Genomic DNA, 19,290 nt, shown 5'->3' on the forward strand with positions numbered 1-19,290 from the left:
ATTCCACCTGCCCTCGATTTCCAAGTTGTCTAACCAGTCTGTCATCTGTCTTTTCTTGAGCACCAGGCTGTCCCCTGGGTTGTCTTCCTGCCTTCGCTTTGTCGGACTCTGCTGTGTAATGCCCTGATTTCGTTCACGGACTTCGCTCGTGCTCATTCCCGCGCATGGACTCATGATGGACTCTCGTTTGTCGAACGGGCTTGGAAGAGTCGTTTGCATGCAGTCCCAATAGTAGGCCATTTGAGGATTGTTGTAATCGTATGGTCCGATATTTTGGGGCCGGCGAGATGATGAAATCTGGCTTCCCGTATTCTCCTCATGTTCAAGCAATAAGTGCCTCAACTCCACGAGGTTGTTGATGGCTCTGTTTGATCCTCCATTTTTGTCCGTTTCAGCGTGTTTTGTTTCTTCATTAGAAGGGACGTTCTGTTCATCAGAATGTTTGCTCTGCAGCGATGGCTTAGATGTTGCCGACTTTGCTTCTTTGTGTGATGTAGTTGGTCCTCTTGGTTTTGTTTCTTCATTGGAAGAGACATTCTGTTCATCAGAATGTTTGCTCTGCAGTGATGGCTGAGATGTTGCCAACTTTGCTTCTTTGTGTGATGTAGTTGGTCCTCTTGGTTTTGTTTCTTTATTGGAAGGGACCTTCTGTTCATCAGAATGTTTGCTCTGCAGTGATGGCATAGATGTTGCCGACTTTGCTTCTTTGTGTATCGGAGCACTGTTAAAGAAGGCCAATAAGTGGGGCATTTCTACCTCTGGCAGTGAGTCGTCTGAATCTGATGATGGGGGTTTTGAGGATTGCGATTGTGGTACAGATGACGGCGACTGCAGTATTGAAGACGGTGACTGTTGTACCGACAATGGTGATGATGGCACAAATGACAATGGTGACTGTGGTGCTGAGGATGGTGACTGTGGTACTGAGGATGGTGACTGTGGTACTGAGGATGGTGACTGTGGTACTGAGGATGGTGACTGTGGTACTGAGGATGGTGACTGTAGTACTGCAGATGGTGACTGTGGTACTGCAGATGGTGACTGTGGTACTGCAGATGGTGACTGTGGTACTGCAGATGGTGACTGTGGTACTGCAGATGGTGACTGTGGTACTGCAGATGGTGACTGTGGTACCTCAGATGGTGACTCAGACTGTGGCTTCTCTGATGGTGATTCCTGTTCCAATTTGTTCCATGTTGCTGAGGCCTGAGATAAAGACTGTGTCACTGATATTAGTGATAACTGATGTGTCACTGTAGGATGTTGTGCTTGGAATGCTTGTTTCATATGGGAATCATGTGGCTGTTCTTGGGATGGCCATTGGTCTTGTGATGCTGATAACTTTGCTAGCTCTGACCATGGAGTGAAAACTGAATGTGATGGTGGTTGGGCTGGTGAAATGGGATGCCATGACTGCATAAGGGGGCGCTGCTGGGAGGTAGAACTTGCGTGTCGTTCCTGTGGTCCAGCATCAGCATGGTCTCCCCTCAAGGAAGGTGACCACATTGGTTTGGGGTGATGAAACGGAGATGGTGCGGTAGTGTTGTGTGGATAATACACTGGTCTGCCACTCGCATACCCGCCTGTAGGCCGAAAGTTATCCAAGGGAAGGGGAGGGTACCCCTGACTGTGGACCTGTTGATTGACAGGGTGGTGGTACGGGATGTTGAGATGGTGACGGTAAGGATAGGGTTGTGGAGGCAGATGCGACTGTTGATATGGTACGCATGGAGGACGTCGCATGGCAACCTCAGGGTGAGACCTGTGTGATGGTTTAGAATTTGAGAGAAGTCCAGGTGTAGGCTTGATGTGTGGTCCTGGTCGAGGCCAGCTTGAAGACTTGTAGGGGTTGCCTGGGGCTCTGGGCGGTGTCTTATTCCGGCGCTGGCTGGGTCCAGGAATGGATGGTTCTGGAACATGAGCCATCATGTTTGAACCAGGCCGTACCGTTGTCTCATACGGATGCAGGTTTCGCGCAAACGTCGCGTAAGATAATTCACTTAGATGGCTCTGCTGGTTGGTAGTTTCACTGCCATTGCGATAGATAGGCTTGCTTGCACTTTCTTTAGGGATGTGTTGAATTCCTGTAGGAGGCTTTGAGCTGTTTTGGGAGAGGTCAACTGCATGGGAGGTGTTTCTAGTATCCGTGTACATGTATGACTCTGGGACAAAAGCAACTTCACGATTGCCAGTTGACTGTGTTTGTTCTTTCCTGCCTTCACCATCATAAGTGACTTGGATGTTGCTCATGTCACCATCAGTAGCTGAGCCTGAGGTGGTCTCTTCCAAAACCTTGTACAAGATTTCCTCCCCCGGCTCTCTCTTTCTGGAAAGATCTAGTGGATTCTTTATGGTGTCAGCATGACTGTTTTGGAGACTGGCAACTATAAGCTGCAGTTCTGGGTCTCCAGTCCTTCTTGCTGCTGCTTGCCTTATAGCTGGCCTATTTGGTGGCACTTGACTGTGATTCGAAATTCTTGTATTTTGTGACCATTCGGGACAGTCGTAGGCATACTGAGAGTAATCTGAGGTAGTAGGGTCACAGGTAGTGCTCAAGTTGTCAGTGTCAAGGATATACTGATGATACGGTAGGGGCACATCGGACATACTGTGGATAGCTTCCCCTCCCACGGTGCACTTCGTTACGGTGATGTTGAAAAAATCCACGCTGTTGTTCCTCTGGTTCTTGTGGTACCCGCAAAACTTCCTTTCGGAGGTTTGCATGTCGTGTCGAGACTTTTCCTGGTTCATGCACTTGCTGAGGATGGCGTTGATGTGCGCGGTAAGCGTGACTGGCTGTACATCCTGAGTTTGCAATTGCTGCGTTACGGCGTCTACCGATTGGGACGAAACAAGGTTACTGTTAGAATCTGAAGTAGAGTGACGGACTCCGTCTCTCGTCCCCTGATGGTTGGGCGCTGTAGAAGTCCCGGTTTGTGAGAGCAGGGGTGGCGGCTGTGGCATATGATGTCCTCTTGGCTCTCCATCTGGCCCATTGCTGCTGTTCTGCATACTGCGTGTTACAGACTGTTTTTTCTTTCTCGCTATATGTTACTGCTTTGTCATCTATGCACTAGTCTGCATCTGTAAGAAAAAACGAAAATAGAATCTGTCAGAAAATGATTGATGTGTCCATTGTGTTTACATCCTACCTTGCTGTCCTAGGTTAATATCATCGTAATGATTCTATTTGCATGAATGACACATGGTGGTAACCACACTTGAGCTGTACTTCACAGTACTGCAAAGTTAGTGTTACATGTACTTTGCTTTCTGTCATACCTGGGCCACAATAACGTTCGATACAGTTGATCAGGACAAGGTGATACTTATCTGTGTACCTATGCCTGGGCAAGGGGGGAGGTGGGCATTATGAAAGGTGAGTTAGATAGCTTGTCTGCCTCTAGGCATATTGTCTGTTAAGACCTCATGTTGTGGGCACAGAGATAAATGACTCCTATAGATGGGGCTAAAAGTGCCCGCGCCAACTGTGACGTCATATAACTGCCAAACAACGTGTGCTAGAACTACATGTACAAAACTTAGTGGTTTTTCCTAAAATATTGTTGGCAACAATTCTTCAAGAAAACTATGGCAACAAGTTTCTGTCAGACGTATTTTACCAAAGCTACTTGTTTTAGAAAAGCCATCAGCCCCTAGGCCTCCCGATAAAAATGTACGTACCCAGGTACTGAAACAGTAAGGAAACTTACTGCCCTATTTACAACTGTTACAGGTACTGCACAGGTCTGAACAACATTAAGTATATCATACATGTAAGGACTTACATGTGCAGAGTAATCAAAAGTGCAATCTGCATATTTCTTGTCAACCTTTTTCCCTTTTCATTCATTCAATCAGTCACCCATTCATTCCTTCATTCATTCAGTCACTTTTTCATTTTATTTTTCATTCAGCAATTCTTCCTGGCAAAGTACTGTTTACCTGGTAAACAAAGTGCATAATTGAAACTTGCTTACAGTATACAAGAGCTGATCTAAAAGCTTGATGTGAACTGATGTTATGATCCCATTTAGAATTAGCTGAGTCTAGCTGAATTCAGGACGAATTTGGCTGAGACTGGATCTTTTATTTCAATCTAAGGAGGAGCATTGAGAATTAGCAGTCGATACTACATCAAGATGAGTATAAAGTAACAATGAAATAGTTTGCCATGATCTGGCTTACTTAAATCTGCAGCCCTTAATTCAAAGAGGTCCACTCATAATGATTGTCTGCTGGACTGGTCTTAACATACTATCCTAAAAGGTTATTAGAAACTTGCAACCTGTTGACTTAATACTGGGACTGGGAAGGTAAAAAAACTTACCCTCGGGAGTCATCTGTCGTGTCTCGCATCAACTAGAACTGTCCCAACTCAGGCAACGGCCTTCAGTCCGATCCTGTCAGGGTCAGTCGTACAAATGTAAGTAACTCACTGTCCTCAAGCGCTGGCCCCTTTGCATTTCCACATGGAAACCTACAATGCTGAATGACAGGGGGGTAACTTAGCATTTAGGTCAACTGAGGATTAGATGAAAAACACTTAAATCCAGGCTTTGCAAAAGAAACAAAAGGTGGGGTAAAATAAATTTCATAGGTCTTACATATTTTGTTAAAAACATGATAGTCACTCTTCAATAAAGAATCAAAGATAGTAATGGAAATTTTGATTTTTTTCATGAACCCCCCTTTTTTGGTACCTGGTGGTCAATCAGTCCAACTCTGACAGGTGGTTGTTCTACTGGCCTCTGTAATTATCTCATTATGTATGCGTAAACTGACCTAGTTTGTTCTGTCTGTAGCTGAGGTCAGTCTTTCAAGTAGGTCACATAGTTTTGGGGACCCCGCTTTTACAGGCGCATTTTTGATGCACTTTGGATAAAAAACATATTTTAATTGTCATGATTTTTGTTTAACTAGTGGTACTATAAATGCAGAAATGTTTGCGGTGGTTTTATGGTCGTGGTTTTCGCGTTGCCATTTCACCGCAAACTCAAAACCAATATTTTTTCATGACAGTATGTGACAGTAGATAGCACTACGGCGAACTCAAAACCACCGCAAACACTCCAATATCCTGCTACCACGAATTTGAATTCCCGCGGACCTGAATGCATTACAGTATTAGACGGGAAGACTGTTATCCATAAATTGTAATCAAGTCAGCATGGCCTTAGAAAGATTGACATTTTCAACCCTTAGAAATTCCTTTTGTAACTGCATTTACTGAATACTATTAAAGTTAAACCTTGTTCCTGCCTTACCCTAAAACCAATACAAGATAACCTCATTTACATACACATGCAGGTTAATTTCCTTAGAAAGAATGACATTTTCAACCCTTAGCAATTGCTTTAAAAACTGCATTTTTACTGAATATGATTAACCCTCTTCCTATCTCCTAACCCTGTAGCCAATACAAATTTGGTACCAAAAGACTACCTCAGCAGGGTGAAGGTTAATAGGTTACATGAGGTCTTTGGCCTCATTTATGCACTACGGGATCCTCATTTACATACACGTGCAGGTTTATTTTGGTAAATAATTGTTGTAGAGGCTACACGTGCGGGGTCACTGAACTCTTGTCATATGTTTTGTACAAACTGATTAAGACTACAGACTCATTGACCCCTGCCCTTTGGGGTCAAAAGTCCTTGGTCCGATAACAAAAGTCAACAGAATGAGAAAGACGAAGAAAGTGGTCTAATACCGTCTCTGATCTGTCAATTCCCAAGGCCAAAGCTATGAAAAATGAAAAGTAGATAAACAGCACTCAGTTAGAAAAAAATGTTTTTAGAGCAGAAAAAAATCACCCAATTTTCTTGAAACTTTATAATAAGCAGGTTGGATTCATCATCCTTGGTCTGACAACATAAGTCTGACTGAATAGAATGAAAAGCAATGTAGAAACACTCAATTTGAAAAAAAAGGAGAGAAACAGTGCATTTAGAATAGCCAAAAACCACAACAACTAATTTTTGTGAAAAGCAATAGCTAAGGTATTGGTTGAAAGTTAAAAGACTGACAACATAAGTCAAATGAAAGACAAAGGCATAGCGCTCAATTTGAAATAAAAAGGAACAAAGCCCCAAAAAAACTTAGAACAGGAAAAGCAATACCAGGTTTTGATTGAAAATACTCGGTCTGACAATGGAAGTCAACAGAATGAAAAGCAAACTTTATAGGAGTCAAGTCAATTTGAAAAAAAAGGAGAAAAAAAATGAAAGGGAAAAAGTATGTATTTCAAAGGGAAAAACAGTAATCAGATTCTGCTTTTCATAAAAATAGTAATATTATTTTTGTTTACTCAATAGTCAATGTGTAAGAAGATCCAAAAGCCACTTGAAGGTTACTGGTTACATCATTTATGGATAGCTCTAACTCATTGAGAATGAGGACTTTGTAAGCTGGGGTTGCAAAATTCTGTTCAGGAACATGTCCCCTCCCCCATTTTCTTCTTATGTTGTACAACCAAGAGACCATAAATGCTTTTACAGTATTTTTTTAAGTAGGTACATGTTAGTGTTTACACCTCTGCCAAAGTCATCTCTTGCACAATGCCAGACAATGAACTGTTTTGTATATCATATATTTTGCATAACACATCCGTTGTGTAAGCAGTTGTAATGTGACCAGTCCTTTCAACCGTGCATCCGTAAACTGTCACAAATGGTTTTGTCTTTAATCTCATCCTTTTAGGAAAGGAACAAAAGGTTTATGATAACAATGTTGAAAGATGATTGTGGCAAGCAGACTTACCTTCAAAATTCTGGGATAAATGTGTCCTCTTGAGCACTGTATTGTTGGATTCTGATGCCAAAATCCCAGTGACTTGTTCTAACTGTCGTTTGCCTTGTGAAGTGAGTGTGTTTTATGTACAGTTACTGTCTTCAGGTGCTATTAAAGAGGCTGTTTGGTCACATGGGAGTACACATAAGATGAGAGGAAATTCTTTCATACCGGTAATTGTCTGCTGTAGGCTAGGGTAGCCTACAATGTACATGTAATTGCCTTGATCCACATGACACCCTTTGAAAAGCTAATTCCTGAAGCATATGGTATAGAAACAGTAACTGTTATGGTCATGTTATGCAGTTTCTATGGATTTTGATTTCAAAGAAATGTTAGATCAGTGAAAATGAGACAGAGTCCAGAAAATGTAAATTTCTAGTTAGATTCTATCATGATAAAAAATCTATCATTTAAACCAGTTGTTTTGGCTGACTGTTGCAATCGAAAACCCCCATAAAACTGAGTCACCAAGGCACAAACCTGGTCCTCAGGCTTCATTTTCACTATGTTTTTCCAGCTAAGGTTTTTTTAAATTTCTTCTAAAAATCCAAGAACCAGGAAATTATATTGGTGTGGCCTTAACGTGCTCAAGGTGTGTCTGTCCTCAAACGCCATACATTTGTACTATAAGTTCTGTCTGAGAGGACTCCCTAACTAAAGATGCATACTCATTTTTACATTTCCGCTCCTTCCACATAGTATTATTACATAATTATATTACATATCTCCGTATCTGTCTACAGTAACTTTACTAGTGTGAAAAGTAGGACTTCTTCGCATACCCTCAGGACTGGACACCAAAATGAGGTGTCCTCTGAGTGGATGGGTGGACGGATGACCCCTCTACCTCCAGGCTATCTTGTTTTGTAGAAAGAGATGCTGTAAATGTTTCATTGTTTAAATGTCGACTATCCTCAAGCAAAACATCAAGCTGTCCATCTCGGGTGTAGTCATGCATCTCCAGAAACCTGGTACTGGGAAAAGACAGACACAGGCAGCTTTGATTTTTTTTAAGGCTGACAGTGAAAAAAATCATGATCATTAGGTACTTGTTTATCTTATAGAGTGGATACAGTGGTTGTGTGAAGCCTGCAACAGAAACTGCCATTTTGCTTTCAAATTGAAATAATTACACAGTACAATCAGAACTGTTACCTAAAGCTGTGTGACCCAATTATAGCAGCAGCAGACAATGAGGATATGCAATTATTTTCAAAGAACCTGCAGTTTTGCTTGCACTGATTGCAATGCAAGTCTCACTATATGTTGTACCATGTTCCAAATTTAGCACATTGCCACCATAGACTGTAGGCTTTTTAAAGATGTATTCAATCAAATACCCACTCACTCAGTCACTCACTCACTCACTCACTCACTTAGTACTCAGATTGTGTCAAATCCAGTAGGGGGCACTGTTGTGTCATTCTTAAACATTTGTGCGATATTTGTAGGTTCTTCAGCATGCAGAGGTTACATTGACTTTTTTTAAAAATGACAATGCAGTTTGTGTTGAATCTGATAGGGGGCACTATACTGTAGTTTTTGGGTTGGAAAACCTTCCAAAGGTATGAAGAACATCAGGAGGGATGGAGGGAAAGATTTAATAATTTATCTGAATACGTTGACATGACAGTACTAGTGAAGTACTGCTTTTACCCAAAGTTCACATTTTTGTAACAGTATCTGATGTGCATGTACAAGCTTATTTAAAAATGATACTCATACCTCACTACTAAGTACTGTAAACAACCTTACCCTTTATTTCAATTCAACTTGGAAGTATAGCAAAATAAAAGAACAATATACAGTACATGTATAATTATAGTATCTAACTGTGTTCAATTCTTCAATCCGTTATAATCTTATTCAATGCTAATTGTCCATTGTTCTATATAGAGTACATTTTTTATACTGGGCTTCAGCTAACCACTGTAAAACTTATTATCGTCACCTTGGCATGCTGGTAGCAAATAGTTTTAGCTGTAAGGGTTTATCGCTGCTTTGTCGCTGCATGTAGAAATTCTTCTTGAAGTGATTGTAGCCAATGCATGTGTGTTATACATTATATTGATTCATTTACTTTAAACTTCTTGCTGACAGTGACATAAGAAGCTTTACAGTGTAACACCATAGCCCTCAATTCTGTGCTGGAGTCTTAAGTCTATACGCCAGAACTTCCATACAGTCTTGTGTAGGTCTTTCTAAGAAATTGTCTTGGAAGACCCAGTGAAATTGTCCATTATGTGCATAATGCCCACAGGTATTTTAGTATATACAGAGCACATACATGCATTACATGTTGAGGTCTATTATATAGTTGTCTAAAGGCATCTAGAATGTACAGTGTATGCTTCTCGGTCAGGTGATAATGGGTTAGAATTAAAAACAATTTTCAGCTAGCAATTAGGTGAACACACATGTAGTTTCATCTGATTCAGATGTTGAATCAACAATCTGGTCAACTGTCCACAACCTTCCTCATGGCAATTCACACCAGTTCTATTTTGTAATGCAGCTAGATGTCACTGCAATGTGAAACCATGATGAGAGGGGAATACAAACTCAGTCACATTTGGGACTGTATCCTTCTCACTGTAGCGCCACCTAGCTGCAGTATGAAGAATAACAAGTCAGTATTGCCCTGATCAAGGAAGGTGACAGATTGTTACTAAAATGTTGGCAGATGAAAAACATTTGTTGTGTGCAAATATCTTGTCAACAGTTTGATGGAGTCTGATTCTCTTTATTTCATTTTTCATGTGTTTTGACTGTCGTGGCTTTTAGACCTTTCAAAAAGATTATCATTTTTCATTCTAACAAATATTCTCCTTTTACTTTTAAGCTGGGTCAAAGTTGGTGTGAAATAGTTGGCAACAATGGCAAGCAGCCCTAAGACATTGTACCTTTCTTATCTGTCCCAGAAAACAAAGCTGGCAAGGGCAGTTATCTTGCAGTCTATTTAGTTTTTCTAGGAAAAGCATTATTTGTTGTGACAAACGTCTTTTTGCTCTTTTCCAAATGACCATTATATGGCCTGACAAAAGGGCAATTTTTCACCTTAAATCTTCAAATCAATCGTACATAATCAAAATTGCCCTGCACATATCAAGCATTCCATTCTTGACAACCTACAATACTTCTGCACATACATGTATGATTTTGAAGAACCCCTTAGAAAGACAGTCTTATAAGAGTAGGCACTTAGCAAAAGTATATAAAATTGTACATGTAACAGGAACTACAGTTGATTTTTTAAAATGTTCTGAAGGTGACATTATTATTTTGAAAGTTAACTGTACAATATACATGAATGTAGAACAAAATACACGATGAAAATATAACAGAACTGATGGCATTATCATTGAGGTGAAGTATGAAAAGATATAATTTGTTACAAATTAAATGGCAGGAAAAATTCTGTTAAACTTTGACTGAATTTTCTAAAATCTACACAGAGTTTTGGATTTGTGAGAACCCAATTAATGCCTTCCCAAAGGAGACTTTGCCCCAAACCACACCATAATACAAATTTGCTGTCAATAAATATCATGGTATAAAGCATACATGAAATATCAGAAAATTATTTCATATGATATTTTCTACAAAAGAATACACTAATAGTATATAATCACATAATTCATATTATGTATTTTAAAGTGAGCATTAGAAATATCAGCTTAAAATCTTGACAAGATTTCAAAATCTATTTTGTACAATTTCTAAATGCATATGGAAGATTGATACATATATAGCCATCTTAGCGTCGTATATTACCCCCTATAGATTCAAAGCTTCTATTGTTAAGCAATCATAATCTATTATAGTTTTATCTATCATACATTTATCATACATACAATATTTTGCATAAAATGTTTCATAGATTACATATTACATGTTATAGTCTTACAAAAAAGATACAAAATGTTACTATAATAATTTTTTTAGAAAATTTGTCACATAATATTTAGTATAGTTCTGAATACATACAGTGTACATGCCATCATATCGGGTGCATGCTACAATTAATTTGCACATTACTGGTATGCAGTTGTTATTCTGCTTGTTATAATGAACATTCGAAAAAATTAACAGTGTACATGACTTTGTGTCTTGTAGTGTGCTTGAGTTTGTGGGTGATTGCTCTATGTTCTATATACCTTCCCACCTTGATTTTGTATAAATTCTAATCTTAGACAACTGACTTATTTTTGGTGATTTTTTTATACAAAGCATTTTTCTTCATAAATTTTGATTCAGTGTTCTATAGGTGTGATATGCACTGGTACTGAATGTTTTTTCTAGGCCTAATTTGTACCCTTGTGTGGTACAACTTGACCAAAAGAATACTTACTAAGAGTTTTTCTGTGTACATGTACATGAAGATCTCCAACACAGGTTGGACCTACCCCCCCTCCCCTCCCCACATGTACAGGTAACATACACTAGGCCCTGTATACAATCATTTGGATGACCTAGATTGAACTGAAACACAATATGCAATTTAGATTTGAGGGAGTCACAGTATTCATTGTCATTTTGGTGGGCAAAAATATGCATCTCAAGGTTGTTGCTCCAATATGATAATCATTCTTGGTGGTTAAAAGTAGGAATTAAAAGATTGTCATAAAATATTGTTTTTCAAATTATTTCACTGCAAACCAAACAAATCCTTCCTATTCACAATGTGTAATATAAAGAAACAACCTTTAGTTTATTTTTTAGATTTAGTACTGTCCCTTCTTTTGATCCATGTACTTTATGTTAATAAATAGAAAAAAAAGTCATTTTTATGACACAAAAGGGGAAACCTTGATGCTGAAAGTACAACATCAATATTTCTAATTCTATTTTGTACTCTATAGGACCACCACATTTAAAGAATGGTGAATTCAAAATCAAAGAGATGCTGCATCTGTATCCTTGCAGTATGCATACCTCAGATGTCCAGGTTTTTATAACATATTTAAAATGCCTTGATTACTCTGTTTAATGAAATGTGCAATTCCTAGAGTACCTAAAATAGTTAACTTAAATGTAAAATAAGCAGGTTTTCTTCTGTGTATGAGGCTCAGCTGTGGAGCAACCTTGTAGACTATTCAGCAGTAGTGGGTCTAAAGCTGGACTTCTCTTCACAATTTTCCTATAGCAATTCATGTTTCCCTATGGGTTGTGCAGTTCACTGTAGCCGCTGCATACGCAAGAGGTGTTGCAGTAGTGCTTATCTTTCATAGAGAAGCGTAGGTTGGCTTGTCGTAGTATACACTGTATAAATGACGTTCTACAGCATATCGCCAGGAGATCCGCGCTCGTCAAAGGTCGCCAAGTACGTCCCCCAGTACAAGACATTGAAAACGAGAAATGCTATAGGAAAGGCAAATCGTGATATCATGTCTATCCACTTGGCCCGGCTCAGAAACACTGCAGCAATATCTTTCTTCTTGTTCTTCGCCGCTTTCGCGTGGTCGTTTTCTAAGACTTTGGAGCTGGCCGACCCCATTCCGTACTGGCCAGCCAGCTTCTTGTATTTCTCGGCAGCTTGAGTTTCAGCTTCGTCAGCCTGGATGGAAAATGATTAGGGAACTAGTTGCAACTGGGAGCGGTACCGAAAGTGAAATTTAAAGTGACATTGTACTACAGGTATTTCAATACAAGTCCTAGCAGTGAAGACACCGTCTATGTACAGCTTTTGTATATACACTCACTCCACAGGCAAAACTTCACTAGCTCTTTTTGACCAGCACAGTGAACAGTGGACAAAACGTCCTATCCTTAGGACTGGGACTCTTTCTTTATAGCAATGTTCATGTTGGGTTAGCGATTACAGCTGGCAGGGTTGCTAACGTAAGAAAGTTGATCAGAAGAAATGATTTAACATTCCTAAAATCATAACTGGAGAAAGCAAATTTGCTGTAAAATAAACTCCAGAGCAACATTTAGAAACAAAAAAATAAGAATGCAATACAAATTGTTGCAGGAAAAGTTTGAATTGCAATAAACGTCGTACCTTGGCATTCGTTTTGTTTCGCCTGATTTTCAATGACCTCAGAAGGTGTTTGTCTTGGCGTCCCAGGAAGTTGACGGCTGCGAATTCGAGCAAGGCAGCGAACACGAACATCTGACACACTGCCATCCAAATGTCAATAGACCTGATGTAGGAGACTTCAGGCATAGATGCTCGCGAGGACGTACTCTGGGTTGTCATGGTCAGGACCGTGGTGATCCCTGTTGGAGGAGGGAATAGAGAGAATTTTAGATAAGTGCAACTGAAGAGAACAAGCCTAGGCATGTATTATCTCTTAACCTTCAGACTGCTAAGGTAGCCATTTGGCACCCACTTTGTATTGGTTATGGGGTAAAGCAGCAAGGAAAGGGTTGAAGAGTACTATATGATAGTGCCAAGTAGCCTGGGCACTATCTGGGTCGTAGTTTGCTGCTAGGTTTGCTTTTGCCACCTGTCTGGGAAACTGTATTCAAATATTTTGGTGGTGATGTCAGTTAATGAGCGAATTAAGGATCAGATTCTAGAGCGCTAGTCCGATAACAGCAGACCCTCCCATAAGCAGAGAGAAGGCGTTTGGGGTGTTAGAACGCCTGTTCGACAAGAACTTGAACCAATTCTCATGTGTAGGGACAATTTGGACAATTTCAAACATTAGAAATGTCAAGGTTTCCAGACGTAATAGTAGAGAAGCAACTATATATATTATCAACTATGATAAATGTCAGATGGTACCTCGGCTTAGTGCCAAGGGTTTATGCTGTGAAAAAATTGCACTTACTGAAAGTGAAGAGAGGAGTAAAAGAATGTTTGCAGCACTACATGATAATCATTACTGTAAGTAACCTAGAGCAGTCCTGGCAGGAGCAGACTCCATAGTGATCCAGAATGAGATCCAGGAGATGATGACGATGAGGATGCTGGGGATGTAGAGCTGGATCAGGTAGTAACCAATCTTCCTCTGCAGGTGGAACTGGACTGCTATACATGTGTAGGTACCTGTGGGGGAGCAGGAAGGCACTATAGGTTTATCTATTAATACCTTAACAAAGAAGGGTACATAGTTGGCAGTGTTTGTTTGATGTTTGCAGTTAAGTCAAAAAGATATAATGAAAGGAGTATCATGATATTTGGTATGTGGTTATAGGTCTTGAGCAGTCAACAGGCTTATAGCTAGGATTTTATTATAGGGAGTCCAAATTTCTTAGTGAGCCGCTGTAAGTGATATAGGCACGTCTGTTGAGTTTTTTTAGAATTTTATCATGGTGCATTCTAAGGTATCAAAAATACAATTGAACAAGTGGCATCCCTGGTCAATCAGAATTCCATGCTTCTTAGAGGATGTGCTCCCTAGTGTAAGGGCGGCTAGTGCATCCAATTTCTTAAAAGCGCGTCCAGACGACGCCATGACACTTGCCTGGCTAAAAGCCTGGCAGTGAAAGAATTCATTAGGCTTTGAGTTTGGCTTCCCCCTACGTACAAATGTACAGTGTATAGTGACTTCATACCTACCCTCATCATGGTCAGGGCTCGAAACTCATTTTGGGGATTAGGTGCACTGGTGCACCCAGCCAGAAAAATTGGGTGCACAAAATTTTGGGTGCACCCACTGAAAATAATTGGGTGCACAGTTCCAATTTTGGGTGCACCTGGGTGCACATGCACCCTTTATTTTGAGCCCTGATGGTTCATGCATATGACTGGAATATATTTTCGGATCCATGCAGCCTTGTAAGTCTAACGAGTTCATCTTTTGTCCTCTGTCTATCAACTTATCCCATTCTCAGTGTACTAAAAGCATTGGCAATGTACAAATAACCAGGGATTTACCCGCCCGATGAGACTATTCATACTTTTGAAATTGTGAGTTATGTGTTGTAATGTTTTTTTTCCTTAAGTACCTGTAGTGTAGTTTTGAGGGCAGTCTATGGTGTCTACCCCGATGATGTTGAACTTGGATAGCTCAGAATTCCCCAGCTGTACAGGGTTATCCTCTTTCCACTGAAGAATGAGGTTTTCTGTTGTGAAGCCATCTGCAAACAAAAGATTGCACAGTATGAAAAATATATCCACTGACTGAGTGCAGCTAACACAAGCTGTTGGAGAACGATAAGAGGTTTAATATTAGGATCAAACTTCCCCATGGAAATGAATAGTCTCCTAGAGAGTACTTCTTTCAAAATGATGTATTTAGATAATAGATAGCATCGTCTGAAGGGAGAATAACTTCACATGCTCAAGGTTGTATTGCTACATGCTTATTAGCTTTCTAGGAAAGTTTGTCTTACAGATGAATGAAGCCAGACTGTATTAAAAGATTAATATTTTCCACCAATTGGAAAAGTATGAAAAGTTGATGCTGTTGCCCCTAGGCTCGTATCTCAAATCATATTAGTCTTTCTTGTTTTTGTGACTGCGTGGCACAAATGTAGATGTATACCGACTTTGAATATTAATCAGCTCAGACATGAACAAGAAGTAGTCATGCCTTCAAGTTTTCAACTAAGAATTAATGTGTTCAAATATTCATACTTTCTTACAACTATCTTAGAGTAGATCAATTACAGAAGGAGAATCCTCACTAGATGGCTTTAAGCAATATTTACAGTCAGATGTGCAATGATTAGGTGTGATGGGTCGTTAAGTATAGCACAATTAGCCGAAGCTGTGCCACATTTCTGTCAAGCTGGTGTATTATGACAAAGGGCGGTTATATCGGCATGTAGATACAGATACAAATTTTTATGTTGATATGAAAAGCAAACGACATGTATGTTTAAAAGTTTAAAATAAATTCGTTCATATGAGTCTGTACAGCTGTTTCCAAATCTTCATAATTGTAGGGCATAAGGCAATCTCTACTGCTCCTTGTGTTTTAAAAAGTATTGAAGCCATAATTTGGACTGAAAATAGAAGAATAGATAGAATAGAAGGAATAGAAATAGAAAGAATAGAAATTGGTATTGAAAAAGGAAACCTTCCTTAGGGCTTCTGCACGTCTTTAATTTAATGAAGATGAAAGGCTCCAATATTATCAGATCAGGCCTTTTTGTTATCATGAAATATTGATAAATATTGGTTTTCCATTAGAAGCAGTCTTTACTTTGGTTTCAAGGTCAAGGTAAGCTTCGGAATCTTAATAGCCATGAGGGATAATCAGCTGCCTTGTCGATCAGTGGTCGTTTAGCAGTTTCAACATATTTTAGCGATTAAAGTCGTTTTATGAATTATAGATTTTGGTAATTTCATACGATAGCAGTCAGTGGACAAGGTATGATAAGTGTTATATTGTATGAAAATAGACCTTAAAATAAGAATCTGTATGAAGTTATGATTTCATTTTCAATTTTTCAACAGTATTTTTGGAACTTTTATGAAAATTGTTGTGAAAAGATTTTTATGGTTCTGATGATGATTCTTTTGTATGTCTTTACCCAAGAAACACATTAATTTTTGACAGAAATGACTACAGACATTTTTATATATTTTGCTTCAGAAGTCTAAAGATGACACATACCAATAGTGTGCCTTTTCTTCCTGACATTTTTTATAGTAGAACTTAGTCCAATATGTAAACAAAGGTCCAGAAGGTAAAAGTTATATCTGACTAAGTGTTATATAATATATAATTCACTTCTTGATACAAATGTACATGTACTGTGTTAACCAAGGTATAGAGTTTTCCCTCAAACTCTGTTTTCATATCAGTCTTCTGTGGTGGATTCTTTTACTTGCCTGCATTGTGGCTCTCCTCAAACAGGACCAACATTTAATGTCCTCTTTAAGGGACAGCCCTAGCCAAAACTAGGTACTCATTTGTCACCTGAGTGAAGTGGGGAAAGTCATGTCGAGTGTCTTCTCAAGGGTACAAGATCGGAGACATGACAGGTTTTGAACTTGGGACCTCTTAGGCCAATCACGCCACGGCCTCACAGTCTTCTAGTTTAACAGAATTCTGTTGTTTAGGCTGAGAAGCGACAAATTGAGTTTGTGTGGCCAGCAGATCTTTCCTCAGATATTGGAAACTGGAAGCTGTGGCTAGCAGAAGGTAATTTGGGTCACCTGCTCAGGCCTCGGAGGGATGACATCCCAGAAAGAGGGACAGGTTGCTTCTCTGAAGGAGTGTGTTCCACTGGAAGTGGTAAAAACTTCAGTCATTTAAGTCTTATTGAAGAACTATGCTGGCTTGTTGAGGCTTGGCAGGGCTGTCTTCAGTTTGAAATGTTTTCCATCCTACTCATTGTTTGGGAGACCATGTTGTTGGTTAAAATTGTCATTTTAAGCTTAATAATAATATGAAGATTACATTTTCATCAGTTACATGTCATGAAGTTCAGATTTCTTTGATGGACTGTCTGTCCCAACAAGCAAATTTCCATTTTGGGCCTGAGGGCCAGGTTACATTTGTTGTACCGAATTCAGGGCATTCTCTTGATAGTTGTGTCTTGCAAAATTCAGTTCTCCTGATATTACTGAAAGTTCTATCTTGGATCTTTTTTGGTTTGTTTGTTTTATTGGGATCTCCATTAGTGATACGAAATGTAGTATCGCTATTCTTTCTGGAGTCCTTTTGGTGGCTGGTTCTGCCACAGTCTGCTTGAAAATCCAATGTTTTCAAAATAGTAGTAACATGGAATGTTACTTTGCAGCTGCACGACCATGCAGTATATATAGGAACATACTGTTTGAAAAAGACTACCTTACAGCCCAGATGGTATGCATTCCTTGAGCTCTAGTTCTGTAATACAAGTGCATGTTTGGACTAGCTGGTAATAGAATCAAATAGGAAATCGCTCACACAGGATACCTGTTATCCAAAGATTCACAATGGCAGGAAGCAGAGTTACAGGGAGTTTTCTCTTATCCCGTAGAACAAACTTTGCTTATGGAGGCAAAATGGATAAACTAGATAAAGTAGAGCATTTCAAATGGAGTTTCTATCATGCAATTTTCTTAGCACATTGCCTATCATTTTGGGCCATAAATAGCAAAATAATAGTCTTTTGTTTGAATAAAACAGCTTTTCATTTCCTTGAATAAGCAACTTTTGGTGGTAGTTGACATACAATGTATCCTACATGTAAAAGCCTATGGGATGAGAAATACACACAGGGTATGTTTTTAAGCAAGCATATTGCTACTACTAATCATCAGCATTGATTATTTGAGTATTAATCATGCTGTGTGCTTCATGAGTGGGTAAATCTGATATCATTCCTTTCCTTGGTTCTGGATTTATAGATGTTAGTAGATAGCTTTTATTGGTGGCAGATATCAGCATGGGATAAATGGATACCGCTGGCTCGCTGCCTGAATGTGATGGAAGTAATCATTCAAACAGCACAAAATAGTTTCCACCTGTCAAAAGTAATAGAAGGAATAATCCAACTCTACCCAGGAAATAGAATTAGGGAGTAATTGTATTAAAACGACTCTGCGTGATAGTTGACAACTGACAACTAACAGATGCTTATAGACGGTGAGGAATTGTGTAGAGTAAATATGGAAAGAATCTAGAGCGATGGAGAGGAGTGTGATATGGTACATTGTGCCTCTCTGTATGCTTGGTCATAAAGACAGCATCACAATCCAAACTGAAATTTGCTTATTTTTTGACACAGCTTACAATACTCAATTCCAGATGCACAAATTGCGTAAACCAATACCTGGGAACTTTGTGCAGATATAGACCTATTTTAAGCCGTTGTCTGAAAACAGTTCATACGTTTAGTCCTGCCCTTTGCCTCTCCTGGCCTGCCCAGTAGTTATAATTAAAGGGAGTTATTTTATTGGTCACACTGGGTCGAGATTTTGTCGTTAATGGCATCTGGTATCGATTGTAGATTTGTCAGCTCAGTGAACCATATGTCATCTGAACCGACCTTCAGACTCAATGTAGCATATTTTCTGGGACATTAGCAGTCTTGATCACTTTCCAAAGTCCTTAGTATATTTTGCACCACCAGAGAATCTAAATATAGTTTTCACCTCGCTTCTTACTTAGCAAATGATAAGTACGGTGGAACTTAGCCATTCGCTGCACGTGTGATTCTGTACCGCCCTGTCAATCATGTACGTACCGCAGGCCAAGTTGTAATTTTCTAGTTCCAATCGACCTACTCCTGTCTACTTTGTTCTGCCCCCTGGTCTATAAGTCTCCTTGCGTGTATGACCATGTCTTTAATATGCTAGTCACTTTTTGACTTCTTCTCAATGACTTCTTTTAAGAACCATTTATTCTAGAGTTTTCAGAAATTTTGGAGCATCATATCTTACTTTAATATATACATGGCGCAAGTTAATACATCAAGATGTTTACAGATTTACTATCCTAATAAGTAACACTGATCTTGTATAGAAGCTAATAAGTTCCTTATCTGTTTCCCTCTAACATTCTGTAAAGTAAGGACAATATTGCAAAGTTTCTTTCCTTTATGACAGTATTGCAAAAGATTGCTGCACGATTTATATTTTATAGTGTAGACTAGTATATTGAT

The 19,290-nt window shown here is 39.3% G+C and overlaps 2 protein-coding genes across 2 annotated transcripts in view; one reads left to right on the forward strand and one right to left on the reverse strand.

The window, feature by feature from the left end:
- Positions 1 to 19,290, forward strand: part of LOC118429432 (tubulin-specific chaperone D-like) — a 140,749-nt gene that overhangs the window by 13,079 nt on the left and 108,380 nt on the right. The gene's annotated exons all lie outside the window — the stretch shown is intronic.
- LOC118428464 (glycine receptor subunit alpha-3-like) overlaps positions 11,705 to 19,290 on the reverse strand; it is a 52,985-nt gene continuing 45,399 nt past the window's right edge. Inside the window, exons 6-9 of the mRNA XM_035838542.1 lie at positions 14,695 to 14,826; positions 13,640 to 13,792; positions 12,800 to 13,017; positions 11,705 to 12,352 (exon numbers count right to left, since the gene is read on the reverse strand). Of these exons, the coding sequence (XP_035694435.1) occupies positions 12,074 to 12,352; positions 12,800 to 13,017; positions 13,640 to 13,792; positions 14,695 to 14,826 (782 nt within the window). The 3' untranslated portion in view covers positions 11,705 to 12,073. The remainder of the gene's footprint in view (positions 12,353 to 12,799; positions 13,018 to 13,639; positions 13,793 to 14,694; positions 14,827 to 19,290) is intronic.

This window comes from Branchiostoma floridae, chromosome 13, assembly GCF_000003815.2.
Source record: "Branchiostoma floridae strain S238N-H82 chromosome 13, Bfl_VNyyK, whole genome shotgun sequence".
Taxonomy (NCBI): domain Eukaryota; kingdom Metazoa; phylum Chordata; class Leptocardii; order Amphioxiformes; family Branchiostomatidae; genus Branchiostoma; species Branchiostoma floridae.